The 24,093-nt window shown below is 43.7% G+C and overlaps 1 protein-coding gene, 3 non-coding genes and 1 pseudogene across 6 annotated transcripts; 4 read left to right on the top strand and 1 right to left on the bottom strand.

Annotated features, from left to right (window-relative positions):
* Positions 1–6,188: 6,188 nt before the first annotated feature.
* Trnat-agu lies at positions 6,189–6,262 on the bottom strand. Its single transcript has one exon. It is a non-coding gene; the product is annotated as a tRNA-Thr (tRNA).
* A 3,506-nt stretch (positions 6,263–9,768) lies between these two features.
* On the top strand, positions 9,769–9,841 carry Trnar-acg. The gene has a single exon. It is a non-coding gene; the product is annotated as a tRNA-Arg (tRNA).
* Positions 9,842–10,417: 576 nt separating this feature from the next.
* On the top strand, positions 10,418–10,490 carry Trnav-cac. The gene has a single exon. It is a non-coding gene; the product is annotated as a tRNA-Val (tRNA).
* Positions 10,491–10,572: 82 nt separating this feature from the next.
* Hmgn4 (high mobility group nucleosomal binding domain 4) lies at positions 10,573–18,047 on the top strand. 3 transcript variants are annotated; one of them, XM_005403276.2, is made up of 3 exons: positions 10,573–10,763; positions 10,880–11,983; positions 16,480–18,047. In XM_005403276.2, the coding sequence occupies exon 3, from the start codon at positions 16,553–16,555 to the stop codon at positions 16,817–16,819; it is 267 nt and encodes an 88-aa protein (XP_005403333.1). In that variant the 5' UTR covers positions 10,573–10,763; positions 10,880–11,983; positions 16,480–16,552; the 3' UTR covers positions 16,820–18,047. The 3 variants fall into 3 exon arrangements, with proteins under 3 accessions (XP_005403333.1, XP_005403332.1, XP_005403334.1); XM_005403275.2 differs by lacking the exon at positions 10,880–11,983 and having other exon boundaries at positions 10,579–10,763; XM_005403277.2 differs by lacking the exons at positions 10,573–10,763; positions 10,880–11,983 and adding an exon at positions 11,990–12,116.
* Positions 18,048–21,572: 3,525 nt separating this feature from the next.
* On the top strand, positions 21,573–23,451 carry LOC102030423 (annotated as a pseudogene).
* The last annotated feature ends 642 nt before the right edge of the window (positions 23,452–24,093 follow it).

The following is a 24,093-nucleotide window of genomic DNA, read 5'->3' as shown; positions in this document are numbered from 1 at the left end:
TCCCGGAACAAAGACAGCGAGAGGTTTTGACTGGGGACCCTCTGCATATTCACACAGGGTACGAAGCGCAGACAGGGGCCCGCACATTCCCAGGCATGCTCAGTTGCAGATCATGAGCGAGTGGTTTTTAAGAAGGTGGAGGCCACACTGCTGACCACAGTTTAGTCATTGCAACTTTCTCCAGAGTTCGCTGAAACACAGCTTTTCAGTGAAGCAGCGCCCCCTTCTGTAAGTGTAGGAGCCTGACCCAAAAAAGCCCGCCCCCGCTTAGAGGCTAACAAGAGCAGGACCTAGGACAGTCTTAGAATCACAGAAGCTCCTATTTAGTGACATCTCTGGAAATATTCCCCAAATACAGATGTCCTGATGTCCAGCCTGCTCCTCTTACACATTAATAGATACCGTTACAGTCACATGCAGTGTATCTAGTCTGAACTTGTTACCGCAAAGCCCTAATTAATAAAAAACCTCATATTGTAACAGAAAATGCCCCCTACCCAGCCAGTGTACTTCAGTTTCTTAGTTGCCCAGATAACATTTCCTGTTGCAGCTCTGATTGCTTCCGTCTCTGAGAAACAGCTGGTCACTATGATGTATATTGTAAGAACCAATCAAAGACAGCCAAGTACTCTACCTCTGTATTTCGCCTTGGCAATCCCATAAAATCCTCCCTCCCTGAACTTTGGGGCCTGATATTTTAGGAATAATCCCAGTCAGTGCCCTGGACATAAAATAAATCTGCCTCCAAGTCCTGGGTGTTGTTTTGGTGTTTCTGCTTGCCATTGCAAGGTGACTGGAATTTTCTCTTCACCAGTCCTTTTTTTAAAAATTAATTCAATCAACTATGAGTTTGCACTGACAAAATATAAGGTGAATCTGTTTTATGATCATGAATATTAAAAATCAGTCTGTCCTTGCCTATTCTCCAGAATGCTACAAAACTCACAGATTCATATATATACAAAAAGAAAAATGTGGTAAGTCTTCGACTGTCATCAACAAGGTTAGAAAAAACAAACGTGGTGTCATCTCAACCCCCAGTTTTGCCCACCTAGACACTGTGGTTAAATATCATCTTGAGTCTCCACTTTAACCCTGGCAACATAAGAGAAAGGAAGAAAGGGCAAAAAGATGCCACCTTAAGATGACAGAAGTGATATAGGAATGATATCAGGGCCTACAAATAATATAGGGGAAATATAACTCCCAACCTGCTAGATGTCTGATATGCTGAGTTCGTGTTCCCCAAAACTGAAGAATGAATTCTAAGGAATAACGAGGTTATGAGTGGGAAATATTTATTGAGGAGGAGAGATACAGCTCCTGAGAAAAAGGAAGGGTCCTGTCTCGGTTACTTTTCTCTCGTTGCTGAGACAAAATACCTGATGCCCAAAGTTAAGGAAGGAAAGGTTTATTTAGCTTACAGTTTGTGGAAGTTTTAGTCTATAAGCAGCTGACTCCAAGGCCGAGTGGCGCATGGCAGAGGGCAACAGTTCATGGTGGCAGAAAACAGCAAAAGCAACAAGAGCTAAAGGGAGGGGCAGCAAGCAAGTCTCTTTCCCTCCCTTACATTGTGCAAACTACCCACCCCATGGCAGGTGTAGCTATCATACCCATAATCCCCTCTTTGGCTCATGGATCAATCATAAACTCTAGAAGCCCACCCCATGACTGCCAGGGGCTTTAGGCGGACAACCAAACACAAGCCATAACAGGTCCAAGTAGGTTGCTGAATACTCCACATACAGGGGAAGCTTTATAGAGCAAAATCAAGAGGTGGGTGCAAAGAGGGATAAAACCATGATCAACCAATAAGATTACAAGTATAGTCGTTTAGGTAATATTGATCTAATGGGGAAGCATGTCACGTAGCAAGTGTGCATGGAAAGAACAAGAACCTTTACTGGAAGAGATGGGTCAGGGTCTTGGTCCTTCACCCTGGTGACTGATCCCCATTTAGAATATCGATCAGTACTGTTTATCCCTGGGGAAGTTGGTGTAGTCACTTCATCTTTGTCTTGAGGCCTGGCCTTCAGTGAGTTCACCTATAGCCACACTTACAATGTATTCTCATCTTCTGCACTGACTCCCTAGGGCCCAACCCTGTCTGACTGCTTGTAAAATTTCTACCTAACTTAGCTGTCTATAACAGAAGCACTTAAAGTTGGTTGTGTCATGACATGGTACCCCAGAGAGGAGATGGGAACCACAATTCATCTTACCCACAGGATACGTTGTAGGTCTGCTGACTTAGAACAAAGGTAAATAGTTTTCAGGATAAGTCAGTGAGAGGCATAGGAGGGTCTATTATTGAGAGCTAAAAAGTACACACTCAGGGGATATAAGAGTGCCAGCCCTCAAGAAAGAGGTGCATTGGGGCTGGGGATTTAGCTCAGCGGCAAAAGCGCCTGCCTGGCAAGCGCAAGGTCCTGAGTTCGGTTCCTGGTCCCGGAGAAAAACAACAACAACAACAAAAAAAAACCAAAGAAAGAGGTGCATTATGGTCTGCGGTCCAGGGTTTCTATGAGGTCTTTGGGGTGGGATGGAGGGCTCTAGGATGTGTATTCCTACTGTCTCTCAGGTTACCCAATTGGTGGGCTTGGTGAGAAGACAAACACTGGCTTGTGGCCCACTCAATCGTGCTGCTTCCTTGAAGATGAGTTATGTGGGAGGGAAAGTGCAGGCGCAATTTACAGGCTTATTGTAACTTTAAGACCCTTAAAAACTCTTCGAGTTTTCATCTTAACCTTGAGTAGCTTCAATGTGTCCTGAAACTGCAGGTGTGTGTATTTATATGTGCGTATATGTGTGTGTGTTTTGTTTTTTGAGACAAGGTCTCACTAAGCAGTTCAGCCTGGCCTTGAACTCACAATATAACCCAGGCTGGCCTTGAACTCCTGGCAATTCTCCTGTCTCTGCCTTCCTAGTGCTGAGATTACAGGTGTGTACCACCATGCTAGCCTAGTAGTTTTTTTTTAAGTACATTGTTACAAATACAATTTAAAAATTATTACTTTGTCTCCTCTCTACTCATCTGTATTATTACTATTTTTTAAATCCTACTATTATACACAGTTAAATTAGGTAAAAATATTATAGGCAGTCAGACAGGGTTAGGCCCTTGAGGGAGTCAATGCAGGCCAAGCAAATGAATGATACATGCCCTATAAGTGACATTTTTTGTTCACTTGCTTAGTCAAGCTCCTCCAAGAGAGTATATATCTACCTAGAAAGAGAGACAGAGCAAGAGAAACAGACAGAGACACAGAGATTGATTGTAAAGAATTGGCCTGCACATTTTTGAGGCTGGGGAATTCTGTAACCTGCCATCTGCAAGCTGGAACCCTAGGAGAACAGGAAGGGTGTGCAGTTAGCTCAGGCACGAAGGCCTGAGAAACCCGGGAGCAAGCTATAAATGCCAGCGCAGAGCAGGAGGAGGTGAGAGGTGAAGTGAGGCAGGTTGCAGTGTGGAAGGGTGAGCTGCTGCTCCCTCGGCCTTAAGGCTATTCAGCCCCACCGAGTGAGTGATGCCCTTGTACAACCTGCTTTATTGAGTCCACTGATTCAAATCCTGAGCACATCCAGAAACACCCCGCAGAGACACCCAAAACAATATTTCAGCTAGGAGCCTTGTGGCCTCCCAATTTGGTGTTTTTTTGTTTTTGTTTTTTTGTCTTTTTTTTGAGACAGGGTCTCACTATGCACTTCAGGCGGGCCTTGAGCTCACTTTGTAGCCCAGGCTGGTGTTGAACTCACAACGATACTCCTGCCTCAGCCTTCCAAGCGCTGGGATCACAGGCATGCGCCACCATGCACGGCATGGCCTCCTAATTTGATACATAAAGTTAATGATCACACTGCTGCTGGCCAGGCCCAGGCTGGTCTCTGGACTCATGGTTGTGAAAGGACAGGTCCAGCCCCTGCTCTAAGCTGGGACAAAGACAGATACCACACAAGTACATGAGTGTTCTTATCCAGGGCAGAATGGGACACATGGTCCTTTCCAGCTACATCTGCTCCTGTAGAACCTCAGTTTAAGACCCTATTAACCCATGATCTATAAATTCATATGCTATCTCCCCCCACCCCCTGACCTACCGGGCTGAGCCACAACTTGCAAGGGCTACAACCTGCAATGCTCCTGCCTCAGCCTCACAGAGAGCTGAAATTATAGGCTTGCACCACCCCCAAGGCTACCTGGTCTTTTTAAGAAAAAGCAGTAGACACTCTCCATTTATTAGCTATCAAGTCTATCTGTGGACTGCATGATGCTACAGTGATGAGATAGCATATGGACCTGGCTCATTTCCAGAGAAGGGAAGATTTGGGGACTTCCACACTCTCTCACATATCTCAGCTGTACAACCTCCTTCTCACTTTTGGTTTTACCTGGTCCCTTTGTGCAGAGCATCCAGTCCACTTCTCCCCAGCCTACTCTCTCCATCCCCCTTCTGGCCCAGTTTGGACATTGCTTTCTCTAGGAAGTCTTCTTCACAGCCTTCCACCTCCACCCAATCCGGACTTAATGTTCTGCTATGGTCCACAGCCCTTTGTTCACTCAGTGGCCATTGAATTGTGTGTCTGAGTTTCCCACCAGCCTCTGGGGTAGAACTTATAACCTTTCACATAAGAGCTCCTCAACAAATAACCACCACCTGGATAAACAAGTATTTGATTGGTAACCCTTTCCACTTTTACACATAAACCACATCCATAATTTGTCAATATAGAGCATTAGAAGATTTATACCCTGAGCCCAGAGGTGGTGGCTCACACCTGTAATCCCAGCATTCAGGAAGCTGAGGTAGGAGGATTGCTGTGAGCCAGAGGCCAACCTTGGCTACAAAATCAGTTCAAGGCCAACATGAAGTGCATAGTGAAACCCTGTCTCAAAAAGACAAAAAAAAAAAAAGAAGAAGAAGATTTATGCCCTTTTGCGAGAGAGAGTGGTACACCTGGAATCCTGTGTTGCTTGAATAGTCAGTAATGCTACCTGTGTGGAAGAGACCACTCAATCTAGTGAGTGCCACATGACTGAGGCATGCCTGAAAAGGTGTCAGAGAAATTATAAAGAAAAATCTCTGAAAGAATGGCTTTTCTTTGAGTTTAAAGAATAGGATGCAACTCAGGACATGGGTGCACAGGCCAGGGTGGCTTCTGGTATCTCTGGAGAGAGTAGGAGATGATGGGGGTTTTATAAGAAAATCTATACAAATTACTGTGAAGAAAGTTCATTGAACCTTGTGGTGCTTGAGGGAGCTGACAACTGTGATCAGCAAGTAAGAGCAGTTATTATGCAGCTAGTTTTAAAATCATAGTTGGAAGTTCCACTGACAGTTACTGAGAAGAAAACCATAGTCTGAAGGATAAGGCAGCATAAGCTATTTGGCAGCACTGGCCTAGCCAGTTTCTGCAGCATTTTTGACCTAAGCGTTTCTTCCCCATGGCCTCTGAGTCTACTTTAAACGGGCCTGGACAAAAATGTCATGTGCATGTTAGATTTGCCAATCCTGATGGGGCAGGAGGATAAGATGAGGCAGATTTTGTAACTGGAGGAGGAGGTGGTCTAGCCTGGATGACTGCACTAATGCCCCAGCCTGTCTAATTATTTCAGGGAGGTCCATCTTCCAAGCCTGGAAAACTGGATTTCATCATCAGAAGAGAGAAAGAGTAGTGAAAAATGTTTATAGTTAATCACTATGAACTATAAACACTGTGTTGTATGCTTGGCTTTTACTGGCTGCGATGAACTGTCAGAGGTGCTCCGGCGTTCTCAACAACAGACTTATCAATCCTTTCAGACTGACCTTTCTGAAAATACATTGTCTGCAGAGTGAAAGAGCATCCCTTGAGATTTCACCAGAAAAGAAAGTAGAATGATCTGAGTTATGACGTTGCTTGTAGTTTAAAATTTAGTGACTTTGCTTTCTGCTGTCCCTAATTGCTTTGGTATTTGCCGAAAACCTTGCATGTGTAATAAAAATATAAGAAAACCAAGAAATGCAGAACTTCGTTTTTCAGAAAGAAAAACAAACTCATTTGTCTTTCCTTTTTGTAAACAAAGGAAGGGACCTACCCTTAGATGCGTATAAAACACTTTGATGAAACCCTGTGGATGAAAGTTACCTGAAATACTACATAGTAGTGAGTGCATCGTGAACCTTACTGCCCACAGGAAAACCACAAAAAGGCCCCGCTGGGATTCGAACCCAGGATCTCCTGTTTACTAGACAGGCGCTTTAACCAGCTAAGCCACGGAGCCCGCATGCTTGATGGGGTTCAAATCGATAAGGAAAAGGAATGATCTTTGCTTTATTGTGTCTAGTGTATTGAGTTCTGCTAATGAAGAGCAGTCATCTGCCTCTCATCCTACTGAGGGCAAAGCACCAGCTGGGCGTCGGGGGAAGAGGGTTGAGGGCTCACAGGAGCACACTCCTAGTGTCGTGCAATTGTTTACACCAGAGCACTCCTACCACCAAGAACCGGTCTCCGAGGGAGCAAGCTAATTTAAGATTCCAGTCATTCCTTAACCCATTTCTTCCTGTAAAATTAGTTTTCACTAGTTTATAAGCTTCTTGCTTGTCAAATTAACAATGGAATTCCATGGTCGTGCCTTAAAAATGCTAGACTTTTATAATTAACACCCTAATCTTGGAAAAAGATAAAGATCTCCCCCCTGCAACTATACATAGATATAAGCTGTGCCCAAACGATCTGATCTTAAGGTGTCAAATTGAGAGCATTCAAGAGAATTTCTCTATGGTCATGTGTGTTCGTACCTGTTCCCACCTTGTTTCTCTGTTATGAATCTGTTATTGGGAGTACAATTTGAACGAGTAGGTTTATTAAAACTCTGAACAGTATGAAGTGTTCTCGTGGCTGTGAAAATAACTTCCCAAGTGCGCTCTGTAATTATGACTGGCTGGTTTGAGATCTGTTGTCCTGGTGATTGTGCCAAAACCAACACATCAGTATTTCTAAACTGTATCAGCATCTGAAGATTTTCTGTCAGCCAACAAGATAGCCACAGGCACTTCCCTCTGCCTACAATAAAAGCCATGACTCTCCCCACATGGTTTTGTGTCCTTGGGTTAGAATGAATGCCTGGTTACTCAAACACCGGTCTAGGTAGTGTTCTCAAAGTGGCTTTTACAATATTTTGTAAATTTTCAATCAGTTAACTATAAATAAAGGTCATCATCCTGAGTAATGCAGGTGGGCATAATCAAATAAGACTTTAAGAAAACAAAACCAAACAGAGACAAAAACAAAACAAAACAAAACAAAAAACCAAGCTTTTCTGAGGACAAAGAAACTCTATTTCAAGACTACCACATCAGCTAGGTTGGCCAGCTCTACAAGAGTCAGGCCTGCCAATCCATAAGCTGCCAATTCCTACAAATATTTACTCTCTCTCTCCATATATAAATACATATAAAGTCTCTTACTAGAATATCTTCTTCTGGACTCTTTCTCTGACGGGTGAAATTACCAGAGAAAACACTGAATGCTGGAACTATTAAAAAAAAAAAAAAAAAAAAAAAAAAGGTACATGCAAGAGAAAGATTGTCTAAACAAGGACAAGGTGAAACTTACGGGGCTTTGGGGTGCTGGAGTCCCTCTCTGGAGGTGGTTTCTAGGTTCCTTCTGACTAGAACAAAGTATTGGTCGAAACAAGCACAAGCTGTAACAATGTTTTATTAAAGCTAGGGAAAAAAACAGGCTCTGCAGAGCAAGTTTGAACCAAATAAAAGGAGGAAAAGAAGTATACCCTACAGCATGAAGGTGGGCCACCATGCAAAAGAGACCACAATGGCAAAAACTCAGTGTGGTCTGTCTTTTTTATATCACCCACTCCTCAGGGTGACGTCAAGTCTAGGCCATCCTACCTAAAACTTGCTCTCAAGTTCACGCGAGAAGTCCACATACACGGCTGTGGAAACTGTCCTGTGCATGTGTCCTGGGATTTTGTAATTAACAGGTCACACCCACTAGTGCAGCCAGTTTTGTCACTCTCTAGTCTCCAGCTCAAAAGATACCTTGTAATAGGGCTGACAAATTTGAAGCAGGTAAGAAATGCATTCACAATCTGCAAAACAAAGGGCTATCCTTACTAACTATTGCTAAGGAGAGCCAGTGTGGACAGAGTCTCCAGCTAGCTGAGTTAAAGCCTTTGTGGAGATATGGGGTGGAACCTGAGACTTCAGAGATGCCCTAGGATCTGGCTTCCAGGTCCTTAACACAAGATGAGGTTAAATAGGACCAAAAGGTTCCCCAGTTTGTTTCCTTTCTGAAAATCTGGGCAAAACGTTCATGCTTCCAGACTCCTGGCTCTTCTTGTTTTTTTGTTTTTTTCCCTTTTTTCATTTTCTTTTCTTAATGGGAATCTGTGACATTGGATGGGGAAATAAATCTTTATTTTCACTAATTTATTACTAAAATTTTGTATTTTCTTCCATTATGAGCACAGGCAACAAACCACAGTGGTATTTCAGCCTTCATTAGTATCATTACTAGAAATCACAAATATTTTCACATCAAAATATAGTGGTTGCAGATTTCTTACAATGTCATTTGTATTTATTACTGCTTTGAAATTACAGTATTTTTTTAAAAACAGTATTTATTAGACTTTCCCCACCCGGGCTGGATATTATCATCTAGTGCATTAATAAAGGAGCACACACAAAAAGGAGCACAGACATACTATAATTTTAAAATATCTTAAAGTATTTTAATATAATTTGCTTTCTTTTGAAATCTTTAATATTAGTCTTTTTTTTTTTGTATATTTAAAGTATTATTCTGAGATGGAGTCCAACATTACCTAAATGCGTTAGAAATCCTTGGTACAAAAGCTAGGAATAAGAATAGGAATAATAATTTAGGAATAAGCTCTAATTTTTCTATATGTAAGGAGGAATTCATAACTAGGTCTACCTTAGTGCTTCTGCACAAAGAGCAGAAACAGTGTATTTTTTGTAAGGACTGTTTAAACAGTATGACGTAAAAATATGTTTTTCTAATCTCAGCATATACATCCTCAGTATCAGGCAATAGCCCTCAGTTCATTTAGAATGCGCACCAGGCACTGGGGGGTGACTCCTGAGAAATTCCTTCTCAAGCCACACATACGACACTTGTTTGCTTTGAGAGCGTTCATGAATGTGCAGGAGTTGACACTGGTGCTTTTAAATATGTCAGATTCTGAGATGTCCTACGGTAGAAGCAACATGGAGTCAGTGCCTAGCATAGTCTAGCTTAGTAAATATTTGGAAAAGAAAAATTTTAAGAACTACAGAGAGATAAGACAAAAGTCAGATCATGCCACGCTACGACGACTTCCAATATCCTAAGCTCTTTCTCTATCTTATTATTTCTTCCTCCAAGCCTTATCAGTTATTTATTTAGTGCTATAGTATCGGTCTCAAAACTGTCCCTGTTTTCTTGAGGCGAGGGTCGCATGTTTTCTACATGGTTTCATCTCTAGGGCAGCGGTACCGGCTGCAAGACTGGCTGCATGTATGGAAAGGTGAACTGGGGCAGGCTTTCCTTTCGTAGCCTTTTCTGGCTGAGCAGAAATCGCAGACCCAGAAAGCAAAGAGCACCGGACAGGCGTAGCCTTCACCGCCGCGCAGTGCGCGCACCTTAAGCCCTGGCCAGGCGCGCACGCACAACTTGTAGCTCCAGACCCGGACCTTTTAGAAAGGAACCGGAACAGGGCTACTCCTTCAAGAAGGGGCCCTGCGGCGGGGCGACACGTGCGTGGGGCCAGTGGCGCAATGGATAACGCGTCTGACTACGGATCAGAAGATTCCAGGTTCGACTCCTGGCTGGCTCGGTGTGCGTGTGTTTGTTTTGCTTATTTCCTTTTCTGACCCCACGGGTGCTCAGTGGAATAGGAAAATTGATGTAAAGTCAAATTTGTCCCGAGTCTTGGCCGCAAGAGTGTAACGTTTCTGACGGCAGCTGGAACCATCACTGATTTGCAAACCGAATTCCGCCCGCGGCCGTGAGTCGGCGCCAACTAGAGAGCGGTTGGAGAGACGCGGTCCCCGGGCTGCACCCACTCTGTTCCGACAAAACCGTTTGAAGTAAACAATGAAACCAAGGAGAAGAAAGACATTCAAATAGGGATGTTCAAAGAAGCAATTATAGTGGTCATTGGGAAAGATTATCAAGTCTTTTTTTCTGCTCTCTCCCATTCGGCTACTTGTGGGAAAATTCCACAAAAGTGGCCTCAGGTCTGCACGCAGCGAGCGCAAATTTTGACTCTGTCCTTGGCTTCCGCCGGCTGAAGAACCGGTGCCAAGACGCATGCGCATATCGGGTACCCGGCGCTCCCTTATCCCCACCTCCCGACAGAGGGCGCTTCTAGCCGGGAGAACTAAGAGGCGGGAAGCACATTTCCTCATCGGTTTCCGTAGTGTAGTGGTTATCACGTTCGCCTCACACGCGAAAGGTCCCCGGTTCGAAACCGGGCGGAAACAACTTTTTTTTTTTTTTCCCCCCCAGTACGGAATTTTCCGAAAACGTAAATTTTAAAAAAGTCTGCACCCTACAGAAGCAGCAGGTTCTCCTCTTTTCCTCTACTGCTGCCAGCTCGAGCTGCGGAGCTCTGGGCGCTGTTCCGGTTGGGCCCGGGTCCGGCGCGGGCGGCCGCAGCCCCGGAAGCGCATCCTCGTTCCCTTCCTGTTCCCGCGGCGCCGGCTCTGCCGCCTTTGCCGTCCCGGGCGCAGCCGGCGGGGGAGCGGTGGACTCAGGTGGGCGCCGCCGGGCCGGGCCGGGCTGGGCTGGGCTGGGCCGGGCGGCCGGGGAAGGCAGCGAGGGCCGAGCGGCGGTGGCGGCGGAGACCTGGCCGACCCCTGTCCCCCTGCAGCCCTCCGGGACACACCGGGCCTCGCCGGCCCTCGGCCCCCCGCGTCCGGAAGGAGCATCGGTGCCCAGGGAGAAGCGAACCCCCCGGCGCCCCGTCTGGAGGAAAGTCCCGCGGCGGCTCACGTCGGACCTCTCCCTCACATTCGCACCCGGCCCGCGTCCGCGTCCGCCGATCTGCCGGGCTCTTCCCGAGGAAAGAAGGCTTGTCCTATCTCCTGCGGCCACAGGCGCACCCTCGGATCTCCTCTTTAAATGTTTTAGCGCTTAGGTCCCCTTAGATGACTGACGGGAATGTGATGTCTTTACCATCATAAGAAAAGGGCACTCTTTATCCAAAGAGCTGTTTGCTTTGTATCATTTTAAACGGGGTGCTTAGAGAACCATTGCCTTTCGCAACCCTGTTACTCCGTCAGTTTCATACTTTCTGTGGAAAACCCGTGAGTTCATCTTCATGCTGGTTCTCTTCACGAGGTAACACCGAGGCCAGCACAGCAGTAAGCTTCCCGTGTGCTCAGACCAATCTTCGTAATACGTCTTCATTCACAGTCACTTCTGAGCCACCCAGACATAGAAGCAAGTTACTCTGTGCCCTGAAAGACAGCAAAGGTCCCAGGACCTCAGGAGGTGGCAAGGAAGTGTCCTCTTGTCCTCCTGCCAGTGGGTAGGAGTACTCCAGCGGGGAATATTCCTGTGTGCCCCTGCTCAACTGCTGGACCAGATGCGGGTGACCAGATGTTTGTGAGCTTAGGGCTCACTCTTCTTCAAACCAGATACGTTCTTGTGAGAGCCAGCAGCAGCCCCACCCTTTTAGACTTTCTGCTTCTTTTCACCTTTTTTGCGCATTCTCAATCACTTACCCCCACAGGAAGCTTATCCTGTGTCCCAGTGTCTGGGAGATGGAGAACAAAGAGAGTGACTGGCGACATGTGACCTCCTGCCACTCTAGCGCACTGCATCTTGCACAGGAACCTTTTATTTTATTGTATCCTTTATTCTGCATTCTTTTATCGCTTTGTGTATTATTGCCCTCCTTCCTAAGTGTGGTGTCAGTAATCCAGGTCTTCTCTCCAGCCCCAGGGCCCTGTCTCCAGAAGTAAAAGCCGGGGTAAGGGCAGCTTTCTGATTGTGGAGTGAGGCTGAGCCTCCCAAAGTTACAACTGCCTCCCAGAAACCAGTTCATCAGCCATAAAGAGATACAGCTCCAATGCGCCTTCCATGATGTGGTGACTGGGGACAGGGTCAGTGAGCGGTGGGGCAGTGAGCGTTGGAAGAGGTGGGATTGGGTCTGTGCTTGAGACAGACTCGCTGTTCAAGAGAAAGAAGATTTTGAAAACGGCAAGGCCTCAGAATTAACCTAATCCAAGATGTGTCCCGAGTTACTGAGCTCCTACACTATTCCCTCCAGTATCAGCTGGCTAGTACTGCAGTAAACACTGCCGCAAAAGTAGGTGGCTGACAAGACAGACATTTATTTTGTCACCATTCTGCAGCCTAGAAGGCCAAGATCAAGGCATCAACAGGTTTAGTTTCCTCTGAGGCTTCTCTCTGTGGGTCACAGTGAGCCACCTTCTCATTACATCCTCACAAAATCATCCCCTATGTTCTTCATGTCCCAATTTGCTCTTATGAGGACATCAGTCATAGTGGATAAGGATTCATCCAGATGACTCATTTTACCTTCCTGTCCTCATTAAAGATGCTTTGTCCAAATGTGGTTACAGTCTGGGGTATTGTGGGTTATAACATACAAATTTGAGGGGGTGACATAATTCAGCCTGTAACACCTCCTTGTTACTGGCACCGTTCTCTGAAATTATTCTCACAGACGATTGTAGCACACTCATGTCCTCATTTATCATATGGATATTTGGTTTTAGAAGAAAAATACTATTGCTTTTTTATTCACTGTTTTCTCTTTTTAAAAGGTATTACTGTCAGTTACTTTAAACCTCCAGGTCATTTCTAATGAAAAACTGCAAGTTTTTGTAATAAGGATTGAGCAGATGTTCCTTTTCTTCTGCAGCTGCAGAAGGGCCAGATACCTTTCCATAAGATTAGCATTTGGAGCACTTGGGAGGCAAAGGCAGGAGGAATGCTGAGAGTTCATGGCCAGCCTGAGCTTACTTAGTAAATTCAAGGACAGCCTGAACTGCATAGCAAGACCCTGTCTCAAAAAACAAATGAGATTAGCAATTGGGCTTGAAGTGTAGCTTAGTGGTAGAGTACTTACCTAGCATGTACAAGGCTCTGGATTTGATCTCTAGCAGTGGAGAAAGAAAAATATATATATATATAAAAATATATATATATAATGTTATATTATGGTATGATTTTATATATATATATATATGCTAAATAAGCAGTTAAATTGGGAACTTTCACAAGAATTTCAGTCCAGTTATATGCAATGTGATGAGAAGAGAGTCAAATATCTCATTAATTTGTTCTATTCTCTACTAATGTGATTTTGTCCTTGGAAAGTTATTTTTAACAGAAAGGACTTGTTTTATTCCTAAAACTTTCAACCTTGTTGCCATGTCTTAGGAAAATAACTTCACTATCTGCTAGATAATTTCTTGTCCTTGAAATTCGCGTTCTCTGCCTTTCTAAAAACTATAATGTTACTTGTAGGATTTATCTGCTAGTTAATAATTTTCCTTTTCTTTCACATGTTGCATGAATATTTTTAATGACTTGGTCATATTATTGAACAAATTATTTCTCCCCTTTTTGGAGGCCACCAGACCAGCTGATTAAGTATGCATCGTCGAGGGAACCGCTGAGCTAAAGCCAGCCCTCTCCCCTTTTTGGAAACTCTTAAAATATGTCTTTTTCTTACATAAATAGCTTTTTCTTTAAAGAGCAGTTTTAGATTTGTAGAAAAATTGAGCAGAAAGTTCCTATATATTCCCTTTTCTCCTGACTTGCCTGGTTTAAAATAGGGAGCTCAGTGTGTAACTGTCTCCAGATTTCCCCCTCCTATATAGTGTCTACCCTTTTATTAGCACACAGAATAGGCTTACTGTCCTACAAATCTACCCTGCTCTGCTGAGCTACACCCCAGCCCTGAAATAATTTCTCTTAACATCATTGTGTGATGAGGGACTCTTCTCTAACCCTCTTTGGCCTTCATGGAAGTGAATTGCACTTGTTATGCTGCCTCTTTTCATTATTTGTGCATCTGTCACCTCCATCTGTGAGGTCCCCAGAGAGTCAGCTGCCTGCTTACTTGATTGGCTTCCTAAAGATGGCTCTAAAATCTTTTAGTTAGTTTGTTTGTTTGTTTGTTTAGAGGCAGAGACTCACTGTATAGTTCACAGTAGCCTTGAGTTCACTATGTAGCGCAGGCTGGCCTCAAACTCACAGTGATCCTCCTGCCTTGGCCTCGCAGGTGCTGGGATTATAGGCATGTGCCACCATGCCCAGCTAAAATCTTTTGTTCCGTAAGAATTGTTAACAACGCATTTCTTTAATTAATGTGCATCTGGGAGAGGGGAAAAGAGACAAAAATTGGCCATAATTTTTGCCATACATCTCTGGAGGATGTCTTCGGAAGAGAGCAGTAGCTCTGGCAGGCACGGCGGAGCTGCCATGGCCTCATGGCTGTGGGGAAGTTGGTGGCACTGTGACGTGCTGATCTATCAGTTGTTCAGTCATCCTGGAAAGAAGGCAAGAGGAGAGGATGTGAGGGAAGAGAAGGTTCCAGCTCATTTTGCCTTGGCTTTTCAGTGAAGAGCTGTTCAACAAAAGCAGAACCATCTCTTTTCTCCATTTTAGTTCCTGTTCCCAGCATGTCTCTCAAAGTACGAGGGGGAAATAACAACTCCTACTCTGGTTTCCCCTCTTCTCTCATCCCTTCCTCTCTTCTACAAGAAAGAAGGAAAACTGCAACATTTTTGGAAATTCTAGATAATTTGATGCTTTAGCACCACTTATAGATGATCACTTTGTCAGCCTTGTGATATGCAGCTCAAATCTAAACTTGCCTGTTTATGACCATGGCATTTAAATGGTGAGGTCCAGAAAAAGATGAAACTGGAACAGTTTAGAGACATGACAGTGATTTTTCTCTTAAGACACAAAATTGTAGAACTGGGGGAGCACACAACTACACACTTCCCAGGAAATGCATTTAATGGTGGAGCAGGCGGTAGGTACCACAAGCTAATCTTGGCCGAAAGCTTTTAGAAAGTCATATGGTACCCTGAATCCCAGCCATAGGCCCCATTCCTAGTTACACAAACTCAAATCATTTTCTATTGTTACTTGTATAATTCTGATCACACTTACTACTAACATTTTTAAAGTATATTAATTCTTAAGCAGACATTTTTTTGCCTAGGAAATAGAGAATACATCAGACATGTGCCATCCCCTTACACCTTTTTAAAGGAGAAAATGCCACCCTCACCACCTTCTCCAGACTTTCCTTTTTTTTTTTGAGACTGGGTCTCCCTGTGTAGTTTAGGCAGGCCTTGAACTCACTGTGGAACCCAGACTGGCCTCGAACTCACAGTGATCCTCCTGCCTCAGCTTCCTGAAAGCTGGGATTATAGGCGTGAACTGGTCTTTTATGCCGTCTCCAAACAGCTCCTTTCTCAGCTTTAAGAGCTGATCGCTGTCCTAGCTTTTATATTTATCCTTTGGGTTTGTTTGTTTTATGCCTATAAACAAACCATCCCATAGTTTTATTCATATAAACAGGCCTACAAAAGATGATCAAAAAGTATGGTGAGTACCTACATTATAAGACATTGCTAAGAATGATGGGATACTGTGGTCAAAGCGAGGGAGAGTAGTTTGGGTGCTATGAGATAAGTGGCAATGTGTCTATTGCTGCAACAATTTTTTAAATTTAAATTTTTGCTGTATTTTTCAGTCACTCCTTGTTTAGAGCAATTTCTGTCAGATGAAAACACTACAGCATTTTCTCATCCACATTATTTAGGAGATCTGGTACTACGCAACTTCTAGCTTTTCCTTAGTCAAGATGACCTTGAAAGCTAAAGGTTTTGAGTCATTTCAGGACAGTGAGGTAGATACAACGGCACAACCAAAGACACAAAACAGCACTTGCAGAACTACTTCAGAAAATATCAAGGCTAGAGTAATTGTGTTTGAAGCAAGAGGGGGTATTTTGAGGGAAATTAATGGCAATGTCTTTTACGGTAATAAAATTGTACTGTACACATTTATCACATCTCGTATTTTGTTCATATCTTTCTATAATTTTTTTGCTCAGCATTGAAATTTATCCATGTTATTGCATTTATCGAGAATCTATTTCAGCTGCTGAATAATATTGTTTTGTGTAGATACTATCAAAATGTCCTATTGAAAGGCATTTGGATGATTTACAGGTTTGCATTTTTTTTTTTCTTTGTTTTTCGTTGAGACAGGGTCTCATTATGTAGTTCAGGCTGGTCTTGAACACACTATGTGGCCCAGGCTGTTCTCAAACCACTGGGGCAGCCCTCTTGCCTCAGCCTCCCGAGTGCTGAGATTACAGGCGTGTGCCACCAAGCCTGTGTACATTGGATTTTTAGTGTTAAATTTGCCATCTTTCCCTTTATGGTTTTCACTTTTTGTGTCTTATTAAAGAACTTTTCCAGGTGCAGTGTGGGGAAGGCAGAAGCACCCGTGAGCTGGTGAGCCTCCAGGCATTGCTGCCACCATGCCGAAGAGAAAAGCAAAAGGAGACGCGAAAGGGGACAAAGCCAAGGTGAAGGACGAGCCGCAGAGGAGGTCTGCACGGTTGTCTGCTAAGCCTGCTACTCCTAAGCCAGAGCCCAAGCCTAAGAAGGCCCCTGCCAAAGGAGAGAAGCAGCGTCGAGGGAGAAAGGGGAAAGCGGGGGCCAAGGGCGGGGACAGCCCTACCAAGAACCCGGAGGGCGTGGCGGCGCGGTCGCAGAAGGCCGAAGGCGCTGGGGAAACTAAGTGAAGGCACATGCTGCACAGCCGTGTCCTGCTAGTGACTCAACAGCTAGAAATAATACTATCTTTAATCAAGTTTTACAAAAATGTAGAACTTTGATGTTTTTTAAGTTGTTAGCACACAGCACCCTCAGTTGTCCTTTGTGGAAAGGGGAAATACCACTACTAGATTGTGTCTGAGAAGCTGAATAGAAGTGTGAGGGGCTCGGACTTTATGTCCCGCAGTTTGAAGATTATTCTTGGTTCCCACGACAGAGTTTCTGTTGCTCGCTCACATGAGCCGCTTTGGCACAAAAGCCTTACAGTGCCAGGAAGACGCCTCGCGTCCCCTCCTCCCTCTGCCCTCAGCACAGACGTGACCGCATTAACCGAGAGCCTCACTGTGGCCTTGGCCTCCTCAGATCACCGCGTCAGCTCCCAATACTCAGGCTTCCTGGTGGTGACCCCGAGCCGGTGTCACCCATGGCTCAAGATTCCTGTTCTTTGCCTGTAGGCCATCCTGCAGAGAATCGTGCAGGTCTTGGCTCACTCCCCTCATGTCAGAGTTGGCCTCTGAAAAGCTCCCGTGTGCCTCCGGTGACACGTCCAACCCTGTGTGAACTTCTGTTCAGAGCTGCAGCAAAAGGCTTTGTTGACTTTTACAGTGACTTTGGGGGAGGGTAGTTTGGAAGTTGTAAAATGTTGCAGACTGCTGCCCACGTCTTACTGGAAGGAACTGTTTGTGAAAAATACCTTCTGAAGCTGGATACAAGTTGGCTGGAAGGGGAGATCACTCACTACCCAAAGCCTCAAGATACTCTTTACTGCCCTGAACTGATTTTTGTGAAAAGTATAAAGTAGAAATTTAACTTAATTTTTTTTCTGTCTGGATAAGTAGTAGTCCCCAGTGCCATTTGTGGAAAAATGCCTCTTTTCCCCATTGATCCCTAACACTGGCTCTTTCCTAAGTCCAGTTTCTGTGCAGCTGTGAGTCTGTTGGTATCTTCTATCAATCTGTCTAACATTGTGGCAGTACAATGCAATCCTAATTACTACAACTTCAGAAAATGGTCTTAATAAAAACCAAGATGCCTCTACATTTTATCCCGACATTGACCAATCCCACCTCTAATATCACCACCAGATTTGTCTTTCTTGAGACTGTCTTGTGGCTTTTTACTCATTTGCTCTCCCAGACAACATCTAGAATTAGATTGACAAGTTCTAAAATAAAATACACTGCAATTTTTATTGTATTTGTGTTAAATTTATAATTTGGTGAACCATATTTTATTTATTTATTTACTTATTTATTTATCTTTCTGAGACAGGGTCTTTCTTTTTTTTGTTGTTGTTTGTTTATTTTTTTCTGGTACTGGGAATTGAACTCACAACCTTGTGCTTGCCAGGCAGGCACTGTGCCACTGAGCTAAATCCCCAGCCCTAGACAGGGTCTTTCTATGCAGTTCAGGCTGGCCTTGAGCTTACTTGCACTCAGGCTGGTCTCAAACTCACAAAAATCCTCCTGCTTCAGCCTCCCGAGTGCTGGGATTACAGGTATGTGCCACCATACCTGGCTCCATATTACCTTTAAATGTTGTATCTTCCAGTCCATGAACATGGCAGCTCTCCATTTATTTAGGCCGTTTAAACACCTTCCAATAGTTTTACAACTTTCTTCATAAATGTCTTTATATTAATTAGTGTTATTCTTTAGGGCATGTTTTTAGTTGTCACATTTTTTTTTTTTTTTGGTTTTTCTCCGGTACCAGGAACCGAACTCACGACCTTGCACTTGCTAGTTGTCACATTTTCAAGTGTTAGTTAATGTTGATCTCAGGGTATCCAGCAGTCTTTCTAAACTCTCATTTCTCACATATGTATATTCTTGTGAGTTTCTACAGATAATCATATGCTCTGTGTATACAGTTTTTTTCTCAGTCCTTGTGACTTTTATTCCTCTCATTTTTTTAGACAGGGAATCAGTGTCCTCAAATTCATTATGTAGCCTCAAATTCATGGTTCTTCTGCCTAAAATTCCTTGTGGCACCTCGCCTGCTTTTATTTCTTTATAGTCCAGGTGATACAGATACAGTAGTAAACAACAGTGTCTGTGCTTGCTTCAGTTTTGTGTTGTAGGTTGGGGGGAAACAGAAAATGCGCATATTTATACAACAAGGGGCCTTAAGTAGTGTAGGTAGGTGCTATTTAGAGTGCTTTGGGGAAGTCTTTGATGAGATAACATTTGAGAAGAGCACTTCATGAAGTAAAAGAGGCTTGGCATGGTGCTCCATGCCGTAATTCCAGCAGGAGGTTCACTTCGGGTTCCAGGCCAGCCTGAACTACATAGTGAGACCCTGTCTCAAAAAAAAAAAAAAAAAAAGCAATCTGAGGGGGAAACTTTCCAGGAAAAAGGAATAGTAATAAGTGCTTGCTAGGCGTGGTAGTGCACACCTGTAATCCCAGCACTCGGGAGGCAGAAGTAGGAGGATCACTGCATTCGAGACCAGCCTGGGCTACAAAGTGAGTTCAAGTCCATCCTGAACTGCATAGTGAAACCCTGTCTTAAAAAAACAAAAACAAAACAAATCCCCAATAGAAACAAATGCAAAGGCGTGAAGTTGAAATGTGTGTGTTGAGGCAGAAGTGGCTGAACTACCCAGGACTGAGAAGGCTGAGGCAAGAGGGTCACTAAAAGTTTGAGGCCAGCTTGGGCTACATAGTGAGTTGAAGGCCACTCTGAACTAGATGGCAAGACTCTGTCTCAAAAAAAAAAAAAAAAACCACAAAAAACAAAACAAAAAAAAGTGGCTGAACAGGAGGGAGGGTGGCAAGAATAATGATTGATCTAACTACACTGAGCTGGAGGCTGGCAAGTGAGGGATTTTGGAGGCTGTAGTTTTTCTCTTTAACTAATGGGATGCCACTGGAGTTTTGAGCTGAGAAATGACAAAAATGTATGCGTGTTTGAGTGTATGGCTGCTGGCAAAAGTGAAAGGGGAAAGACCAGTTAGACAGTTGTGACAAAAGTGCAGCAAAACATACTGATTACTTGGACCTGGAAAGAGGCAATGAAGAGGGAGAGAAGAGGCGAGATGTGGGACATGAGCGCTGACAGGCTGGGGTGAAAGTATAAGCCTCTCTGCTATGGGCCCCACCCCCCATTTGTGTGTTGGAAATTTATTCCCTAATTCAACACTGTTGAGAGGTGGGGCTGAATGGGAAGTGTTTAGGTCAGCAGTGGTTTAGTGCAGCCGAGGGTGGAGGTGCTGTGCAGGAGTGAGTCACTCCCTTCTGCTCTTCTGCGCATGAAGAACAGCGCTTCTCTCCCTGGAGGATGCAGCACTGGAGACGCCATCTTGGAGCAGAGCCCAGAACCTCACCAGACAGCAAATGTGCAGGAGCCTGGATGTTAGACTTCTCAGCCTCTAGACCTTTGAGAAATACTTCCAGTAGTAAAGCAAGAAAACATCTTTACAACATTTCCTGAGGAATTAAAGATAGTATGAGGAAATAATTAGTATTACTATTTTCTAAGTTAGCAATTTTTGTTTTGTTTTTGAGACAGGGTCTTGTTATGTAGGTTGGGCTTGCTTCAAATTCATGGTGATCCTCCTGCCTCAGCCTCTCAAGTGCTGGACTCACAGGCATGCACCACCATATCGGCCAAGTTAACATCTTGATGCATAAATATCCCCTGGAAATTTGAAAAAACAGTTCATATTTACCAGAACTTAATCACCACTGCAAAGTTAAAGGGGGAAAAAATACAAAGATTTGATGAGCCTGCAAAACTGAGGGCCAGGCCATTCCATGTAAGGTCTTTACTAAAACCAGTAGTTTATATTCTTATGCTGGAATTATATACCTAACAGTATTTGCCTTTACAATAATGCTAGAAATTCTACTTTATTATCTTTTTGTTTATTATGTGTCTAGATGTCCTTCAAAGCATAGGTGGAGTTTTTCAGAGGTGGCTGGATCTAGAGTGCATGAATTGAGATTAAGTGTGTGATACTGGAATCAAGAGTGTGTGGTTACTAAATTAATTCACTGACTGGTTTAGCATAGCTTGAGAGTAGATAATGGGAAGGCCCTCCCTGGGTATGAGTGCTACCCGCCCAAAGGGCATGTAGCTGGATAGAATACAAGGGACAGAAAAAGGGCTGTTGGGGTCACTTGCTACTTCACTACTTCACTGCTTGCTGCCTTCTGCTTTGCTGCCCCTCTCCCCACCATGAACTATTTCTCCTCTGCAATGCCCCTCTGCCATTCCGTCCTGCCTTGGAGCCAGCCAACTATGAACTAAAACCTCTACAAACCATGAGCTACAATAAACCTTTCTCCTTTAACTTTGGGTGTTGGATATTTTGTCTCAGCAATGAGAAAAGTAAGTAAGACACTGCTCTTCAACTATTTCTGTTCCATTTTACTCCGTAAAAACAAATACCTGTGCTTTGTCAGGGTCAAAGAAACATTCTGTGTTCTCACAGAGTTCAAAGTCTGGGACAGAGATAAGTGACCAAGAAGTGGTGTGTGTCCTATTGTGACACTGCAGGAGCCCCAATGGTGACGTGATGATGAAGAAGCTTCCTGAAACATGCTGACACCTGAAGAGTGAAATGGAGGCTCATAGGAGTCGGTCAGGCAAGAGGAAAATCTTCTAGTGAGAGTGACAAGATTAGCATAGGTATCGTTGATGTTCAGTAAATTATTTGTTGAATCAGACACACAATTAAGATGCATACTGGCTAAGACCAGTTCCTGGACCTTTGCTGATCATGCTGTCCCAGGTGGTGCTTTCTGCTGCTGCCACAGCAGTACCTTGTCTGAAGAATGAAGCCCTCCTAGGACCAAGAGTATCACAGGCAACAAGGGTCTTTTACACAGGGAGCCAAGATTTGCTCCCCTACCACCTCTTCCTGAATATGGCGGCAAAGTTTGTCTTGGGCTGGCTCCTGAGTTCTTCCAGTTCCTTTATCCTAAAACTGGTGTAACAGGACCCTACATGCTTGGAACTGGGCTTATCTTGTATTTTCTGTCCAAAGAAATATATGGGATTACCCAGAGACCTCCTCTACCATATCTGTAGTAGGGCTTCTTATCCATGTAATTAAAAAATATAGTGCCTCTTTTGGAGAATATATTGATAAACTCAATGAACAAAAAATTGCCCAACTAGAACAGGCAACGCAAGTTTCCATGAAACAAATCCAGGATGCAACTGAATTGGAGAAGTCCCCTCAGGCACTTGTTCAGAAGCACCACTACTTTTGTTGTTCAGAGGAATAATACTGCTATGGTCTTGGAGGTTATTTACCAGAAACAGCTACACAGAGTGTATAAGGAAGTAAAAAAAAATCGCCTGGACTATTACATCTCTGGGCAGCATATTGATATAGGGGAAAGAAACTCCCAACCTGAAAGATATCTGGGACAAGTTAGTGTTCTCTAAAATTGAAGAATAAATTTTAGGAACAATGGAGGTTAAAAGCAGAATGTATTTATTGAAGAAAAGAAAGTTTCTGTCTAAGAGAGGGACAGAAGGGGGCCCAAGTGAGTTACCAAGGAACCTGGCTTTCCTAAGGATTTTATAGAGCAAAACCACGAGGTAGGGTGGGTCCAAGGTGAGGAAAAAATGGGAAATCGCAAGGTGGGCATGAAGTGGGCAAAAACTATGGTCAGTCAATAAGATTACAAGCATAATTGCTCAGGTACAATTGATTTTATCAGGATCAAATAGGGAAATCAGTCATTTAGCAAGCGGGCATGAATACAGAGCAAGGGCTTTTCCTGTAGGGGTGTGAGTTAGTGTCTCTTCCTGCCTTTCTCAAGGTGATACGGACCTACTTAGAACATCAATCCCTGATGTTTATCCTTAGGGAGGTATGTGGGTGTATTTGTGTTATCCTTTGTCTTGAGGTCTGGCCCACAGCTGGAGGTTTCTGTCTCCCTCATAGTTGCAAGGTATCTCATCTCCTGCACTGGCTCCTTCAAGGGCCTGGCCCTGTGTGACTCCCTATAATATATCTATCTGACTCAGCTGCCTCCAACAATATGACGCATCGAAAGGAACAGGTGCACATGATAAGCTGGGTGAAGAAGCAAGTGGTGTAGAACATCTCTGCACAACAGGAAAAGGAGCTAATTGCCAAGCTGTTTTGGTTACTCTTCTCTCTTTGCTGAGACAAAATACCCAACACCCAAAATTAAGGAAGGAAAGGTTTATTTAGCTTACAGTTTGTGGAGGTTTCAGTCCATACTTGGCTGGTTCCGAGGCAGAAGATAGCAAAGCAACAAGAGCAAAGGGGGGAAATGGCAGCCGAACAGCAAAGCAGCCAGGACAAAAGGGCAGAATGGCGGCAAGCAGCCTCTTTCCCTTCCTTACATTGTAAACAGGCTACCCCCACCTAAGGAGCATGTAGCTCTCACCTAATTTCCAAGCCCTCCTCCTCCACAGGCTCACATGTATACAAAGTAAGCATCCTGGCTTCCTGCTGAGTCACTTAGCCAAACCTCTAGACTCCCCAAGTTGACACAATGTATCAACCATAACACAAGCATATTGCAGATCTAAAACTTCCTGCAAAGAAGGCTCAAGCACAGCCCATTATGCAAATGTATCTATCGAAGTTGAGACAGCCAGAAACAGTTGACTAAATAGAAACTAGTCTATCTCTATGTAACAAAAACTTCCCATATTGCTGTCTACTGAAATTACAGTTTACTTTTCCTAAAAAGAAAAGCTTGGGGCTTCATTTAGTAAGAACTAAACCTATTTGCCAGTCAGATGTTTCTCTTCTTTACTCTGCATTTTGAGTTGTTCTGTGATCACTTTTGAATAAACACTTTGTTTTTATTAAAACTTTAAAAAAGATGCATACCAAACAAGTTACATTAGTTTTTTGACTATAATAAAAGATAATTTCTTTTTTGTTTTCTAACAGTACTGGAGATTGAATCAACCTTAGACCTTCATGCTGAGCTACATCCCTAGCCCTTTTTTAAAATTATTTTTTATTTTGAGGCAAGATGTTAGTAAATTACTAAGTTTCCCAGGCTGAACTGGAATTTGTAATTCTCTTGCCTCAGCCTCCTAGAATGCTGGGATTGCAGGCAAAGATAATTCTTAAATGCTTGTTGTTTGCCAAATACCGTGTGTGTGCACAGTGATTTCATGCATAATTTTATTTCCTCAAGCTTATGAGTTGAATAATTATTCCCATTTAACTTTATCTTTAATGAAATGGTGGCAAATAAAAGTAGACCCCCCCCCCTGAGGTCATAATTAATTGGTAAAAT

Source organism: Chinchilla lanigera, unplaced genomic scaffold (assembly GCF_000276665.1).
Source record: "Chinchilla lanigera isolate Chin_1 unplaced genomic scaffold, ChiLan1.0 scaffold00082, whole genome shotgun sequence".
In the NCBI taxonomy this organism is placed as follows: domain Eukaryota; kingdom Metazoa; phylum Chordata; class Mammalia; order Rodentia; family Chinchillidae; genus Chinchilla; species Chinchilla lanigera.
Note: the sequence above shows the minus strand (reverse complement) of the source record. Positions and strands in the feature narration are given on the sequence as shown.